This window comes from Bombus impatiens, unplaced genomic scaffold (assembly GCF_000188095.3).
Source record: "Bombus impatiens unplaced genomic scaffold, BIMP_2.2 scf_0151, whole genome shotgun sequence".
NCBI classification, from domain to species: Eukaryota; Metazoa; Arthropoda; class Insecta; order Hymenoptera; family Apidae; genus Bombus; species Bombus impatiens.
Window position 1 is genome coordinate 1,128,611 of NT_176570.1, and position 6,000 is coordinate 1,134,610.

General features: G+C 35.0%; 1 protein-coding gene across 2 annotated transcripts; it reads right to left on the bottom strand.

The window, feature by feature from the left end:
- Positions 1–2,188: 2,188 nt before the first annotated feature.
- Positions 2,189–4,695, bottom strand: LOC100743738. Of its 2 annotated transcripts, XM_024365828.2 has the most exons (4): positions 3,550–4,695; positions 3,179–3,475; positions 2,547–2,816; positions 2,189–2,464 (listed from the first exon to the last, which is right to left on the bottom strand). In XM_024365828.2, exons 2-4 carry the CDS (start codon positions 3,449–3,451, stop codon positions 2,369–2,371), a joined length of 639 nt encoding a protein of 212 aa, XP_024221596.1. In that variant the 5' UTR covers positions 3,452–3,475; positions 3,550–4,695; the 3' UTR covers positions 2,189–2,368. The 2 variants fall into 2 exon arrangements, with proteins under 2 accessions (XP_024221596.1, XP_003487349.1); XM_003487301.4 differs by lacking the exon at positions 3,550–4,695 and having other exon boundaries at positions 3,179–3,537.
- Between the last annotated feature and the right edge of the window lie 1,305 nt (positions 4,696–6,000).

A 6,000-nucleotide genomic window follows, 5' to 3' on the forward strand; every position in this document is an offset into this window, starting at 1 on the left:
TGGAGCTATGTCAAGTTTTCGTTACAATCTTTAGAAAACAGTACACTTCAAAGGCATTATTAACGTTCTACGGACGTTTCTCGAAACGTATGTATACTAACTACTAAAACTTCTGAAAACACATAAGTTTTTCGCTTATGGCTAGTAGCGTTTAACTTATTTCGGTATTGTTGAATACTAAATACGTATATATTCCTACGACGAGACGCTCTGTGCTGAATAAATTTTGTAATTATTAATTGAGTTTAATTTAATATAATTTTTACTTTAGGCAATCTGTAAATATCAATATCCAGATATCCTGGAATTGAAAATCACTTTCCTCGCACGAAATTAATTCGAACAGACGTTAAATGATTTGTATACTCGCGAGAAAAACTCGATTAATAATACGCTACATGGAATCTGTAAATTCACGAGCGCAACATAGCGAACGTGTATTTCACAAAACGTGTTATTACGGTTTCAGCAGTAAAAGGGTTAAACATATGAATTTCCTACATAAACATATAGCAGAAGTTTCTCTAATTACCGATAGACATTCGTACAAAGATGCTCAAGTACAGCCCTGCAAATGTTACCATCTTGTGCATTCTGTTCCCCTGGTAGCCAGTGTCTCCATAAGAGTCTATCCGAACAACCTTGATGTCATTGATATTTCAATATTTTTCTCTCCTTTTATTTCTTTTATTGTTTTCTCGTATATTTTCAAAGTGTTATTCCCCGGTGTAAATTATATTACGACTACCTAAAGTAAATTATATTTCATGAAATTTTTTGATATTAGAAGGTATGCATATATCAATTTATAAATAAACGAGTTGCGAATCGTTTTTAAATTTATCAAATATAAAAGTACGTGAATACGTACGTTTAACAACAGATATAAGAAAATACTCGTGCTAATAATTTAACTGGGGTATATGTCTCAGTTGACAGGTTAACTAGTACGGTAGTTTTATACGTTTTATCCTATGGATTGCATTGGATTATGTATTTGTAGAAATGATAATACGTCATCGTACATTTAATTGCGCATTTTTTATTTTACAATGTTATCTAATCGTTTTTATTGTCCAGAATATTTTATTCCGTATTCATTTTATTTTAATCGTCGGTATTAGTCAATATTCATTTTAGATAATATCCGTTCCATTTTAATCATTTCAATAGATTTATTAATGAGCAGCGAATCGATTTATTCGCCGATTTAAAATATCGATGGTTTACTGCATAAATATCGTATGGCCATATTTGGCAGACTTTTTACACGCGACAAATAGTTATTTACTGTTTCTCCATGTTGTATAAAAATCACGTTTATATCTACTTCGTGAATTTCTCAAGAATAATATATTTCTTTATCATATTTAATATGTGTAGAGATATTTTCATGAACTATGATTCGCTCTCGTCATTTTGTGTTCCTAAAGACGATCGATGCATGATAATCAATTTCGTAAGAGCATTCATAAAGACGAGTATAACGCAGAATTTCTTTGATTATAAAGTACTATTGAATTCTTCAAACCGTTTTTCTCGAAAATGCTGAAAGTGCAGAAACGTACAATATTCGTGCAATATGCTGTCGACATGTCAAATAAACTTACAATTGTATGTATGTGATGGAAGCCTAAGCTTATCAACCCTGTTCCTAGGGGAATTGTTTGTTTTCTTTGCCTAGAATCTAGAACTAGACTCTAGATCATCGTCTATCACGTTCATATTAGTTTCTCTACAGACACGTGGAAATATGATGCATAAGCAAGTTCAAAGTATAAATGATCTTCCGACAATCGATCTTTCTTAGATGGTCTTTGTGACGCGTAACAATAATTACCGTGGTATTTTTTTTGACATATTTCATCTGTCAGATAATCATTTAGGCAATTCGATTCTCTTGTTGTCAAAAGTCAATTAATGCAAATTTGCGCTCGGTGAGAAATGTGACGTTTCCTAAAGCAACGAACGGAAGGAGTCGGGGATGACTTAATACGTATGATAGCGGAAACGCAGCCAGTAATTTGAGATCGTATCGATCGTCTATTGTCTACGTATAGCTAATACAATATGAAACAAGAATCGATAATACGGGCATGTTTATGGCACCGTCGATACCAGATATACTTATATATAAATAAATAAATAAATAAATTTATATATATGTATAATTACGTTTATTTGTCTGCATTTTGTTTGTTTTACATTTATTTGTCTTCACTCCGCTAGTTTTACATTTATTTGTCTTCATTTTGTTCGTTTTACATTTATTTGTCCCGATTTCGTTATTTTTACAATGTTATCCTATACCTAAGTCCGCTAAATTAATCCGTATTTTTATTATCATTTATTTACCGTTTTATTATCATCATTGTTGTGTAAGCGCCGCTTTTTCAATGATCTTTATTAATTTATCGATACACTTGGCACACTCTTCCACGTTCTTATGATCGATATCGTGCACCTAATTACAGCAATGAGAAGAATGATAGAATTATCGTTGTTCGGAAAGAATAATAATAGAATCGAAATGAAAGTTTGCATACCCGTTTAGCGAACTGTGACTTCAGTTTCTTGTCTTGGAATATCATCTTTTCCCCTATTCTAAGGTTCTTGAACGTCTTCGCTCGGAGCGGGCCGAATTTTCTTCGAAATTCTTTCACGCTCCCGTGGCAAGTGTTCTCAAGGTTCTGGATCTTCGCATGTATCCTACGCTGTCTTTCTCCTAGCAAATCTACTTTTTTCGTAAACTTCACAGTGTCCTTGTAGCCGTGGTAATAGTCGTTTCTCATTTGCATCGTCAACTCTCCCGTTATCTAGACGCAATTATACAACATTATTTTGTCATATTTGGTATTTTACTTGTGTTACGAATAAAATTCCACCACTTCCCCTTAACGGTTAATAAAATTCCCTAGAAAGTTGTTGAAATTAACACGGAAATTATCGCGTCTGTTTACAGTTATTCACATTAATACTCGGACACGATACAACATTATATCTGTATTTCTTGCTCTGTATACGATTTAAATATCGTGTCGTTTATTCTACGTGAACACAAACCATTTACAGAGGAATATAAAAATCGATCGCGATTTTGTATAAGTAATCGTGAATATCAGCCGCGACTGCACGGTCGAACAATATATGTAGAAATAAAAATGAAAATAGTAATTACTTGCTCGAGTTCGTTCGCTATTTTTATTTTATACGCTTCCGGCAAGTCTGGGTGTTTACTGAAAATCCTGTCGATCCGCGCTTGATTCGATTCCATCCACGAGTCGACCTTTTTGTCGATGCTCTCATTACCGTAGTCGATCAGAAACGATTCTTCTTGATTTACGTTGTCGGCTACTCTCGATAGCACCTCGCCACTCCAATACAAAACACGATCCTTTTCCTCCAATAAATCGATCCATGAGTGAGGCATACGTCCTACCGTTTGCCCCATTGTTGTTTCTGTGCGAGCATGTAACTGCCAAAATCCATATGATGGCAAATGATGTATCGGCTCAGCGTCCTCTGTCTAAAAGTCAGGTAAATACTCACAGTGCTTACGGTGATCCATTACGCGTCGGATTTGCTTTGTTTTGCACGCGAGATTTAACCGAAATTTGGCAGCATATTGTTAGCTTCGTTCGACAAGGTCGTCACTTGTGCTTCTTCTAACCTTTGTTATGTGACATTTCTTTCTCCAACGAGGTTCCTGTCATGTTTACCGATTCAGCAAACCATTTAAAAAGTATTTTAACTTAAATTCGAGGTTTACGATACTTCTCATTTACATTTCTTTACATTATCAATTCCATCTTGTATACATACACAAATTTCGATACTCATATAATAATCTAATCTTTTTAGCCGAAATACTAATCATATTATATCAATTATAGCATATTATCTTAATACTCACTTCTCTACTCATTGACCTATCCTAATTTAACTTAAATTCGAGGTTTACGATATCCCGTTTTCAACTTGCTCGCATTATCTATTCCATCCTATATATACATACATACAGAGATTTCAAAATCTATATAACAATTTAATCCTTCGCACACTATAAACTACCATCTACTACCGTCTACGAAACTCCAATTGAGTCTCCTCTAATCTCTCCTAATTTACATTAAAAGCAAATCAGGTATTCACATTATCATGCTCTCGGTTCAAACTCCATTCGAACTTTATCCCATCGTATAGTTTGGTTATATCGCAGCTAGGCGCTGCCTTAGTTAGCGGTTTCTCGTTTATCGTAAACCGGACAGATGGCGTTGAAAAAAAGAGAGCCGTCGCGTTGTTTTCTTCTTCCTGCAAACGTCTCCATTTTTCTTTTCACGCCGATGGCGTTGCTTCGGTATTGTTCACTTGCGTGTAAGCAAATAACGCGGATGGCACAATAGGTGGAAACTTGGCCAGGCCGTCACAAAAGGTCGATTCTTCGCGGAGTGTCCACGAGGATTACATTGAGCGTTGATTTCACGTTATCAGACGTGGAAAAAGGAACTGGAGCGGACGTCCGGCCGTCTCGAAAGTCCGCGAAATTCAATCGGCGCACGTAGCTAGTGTCGGGGTGTCAATTCAAAGCAACGTAATCTCCGTTCAGTGCGACCAATAATCGGCTTATTGATTTCGATTCGAGGCTAAAACACCGTCCACAACAACCATTGGAACCGACGCGCGAGCTGCTTTTTTCCCCTCTACGTTCCCTGTCTTTTTTAATTGACAATCGAGCTCCTGAGCACTGGGAAGGGAGAGGCCCGCGTGGTTTTCATTTATTTTTAGCGGTGAACGTTCCGTACGCGGTATTTAAAACCGGGTAGCTTGGGAATGGACGTAATTTAATTTTCCTAAATAGAAATGACCTTTTTGTTCGCGCAACTGAGAGCGGTTTGATTGGAAAATGCTTTTTATCGCGAGTACTCGTCGTACCTGTATTATCATTGTTGCTGGTGTTTGATTTGATATTTATATATTGGTAGACAAATTTTGTCGTTATTAAAATATTTCAGAGGATTATATCGTGTAATTTATTTATACGCGATAATAATCCTTGTGTCGTAAGTAAATGAAAATTAGGTTGAATTATGTAATACAAGTACAAGCCTGATCCTAAATTAGAACAATCAGGGGAAAAGAAAATTAATTTGACAAATCATCGGAAATTTATTAAACCATGCTTGGAACCTTAGACTGTAAACGAATGGTATAATCAACATCGTAGTGCAAATCTCATAAATAATAATTAGTATAGTAACAAAGTTAAATATTTTCTCTATTTATATACACCGTGTTTTTCGATAATTGTTTTAATCAATTTCGTATTATTATTCGTATGATATATTCATATATACTGAGTCGTGTATGTTCATATATTGATTTGAAGAAATTCCAAAGAAGACAGATTAATTAACCAACGCAACGTGCAATTAATATTCAGCTACAGTTGTGCTAACTGAATGACATTGTAATTTAATCGCCTAATCTAATTACATTTTACTCGAATTACACGATAATGATTGGATTTTACGGTAATTCAATTACAGTAATAATCATCATTCTAATTGAATTTTTACTTGAATTATTACATCGATGATTAGTACTATAATTGAATTATAAAGTGTGTAACAGAATCCCAGGTCAGAACACTGTGATCTTACGTTTGTGTCTTTCAATTACATTATTCAGTTGCGCGTTGTAATCCGTACTTCAATTGCAATTGCGAATTACATCGTAATTTAATTTAATGGCAGATTCGAATTATGAATTCTAATGACAATGTAATCGAGCACGATGTAATTGAATCATCTTGTAATTATAACTCGTGGAGTAATTTAGTCGTAATTCCGTGCAACTCTGTATTTAGCATACAGAAGTTAGTTACCATTTCCATCTTCACCTAAATTTGCATCAAAATCTCTCGAAAATTGATGCGCCACGGTCGTCAACATTAAATCAAATTTTGATGAATTGCAGCGTACAGAGTGTCGAACGAGCCGC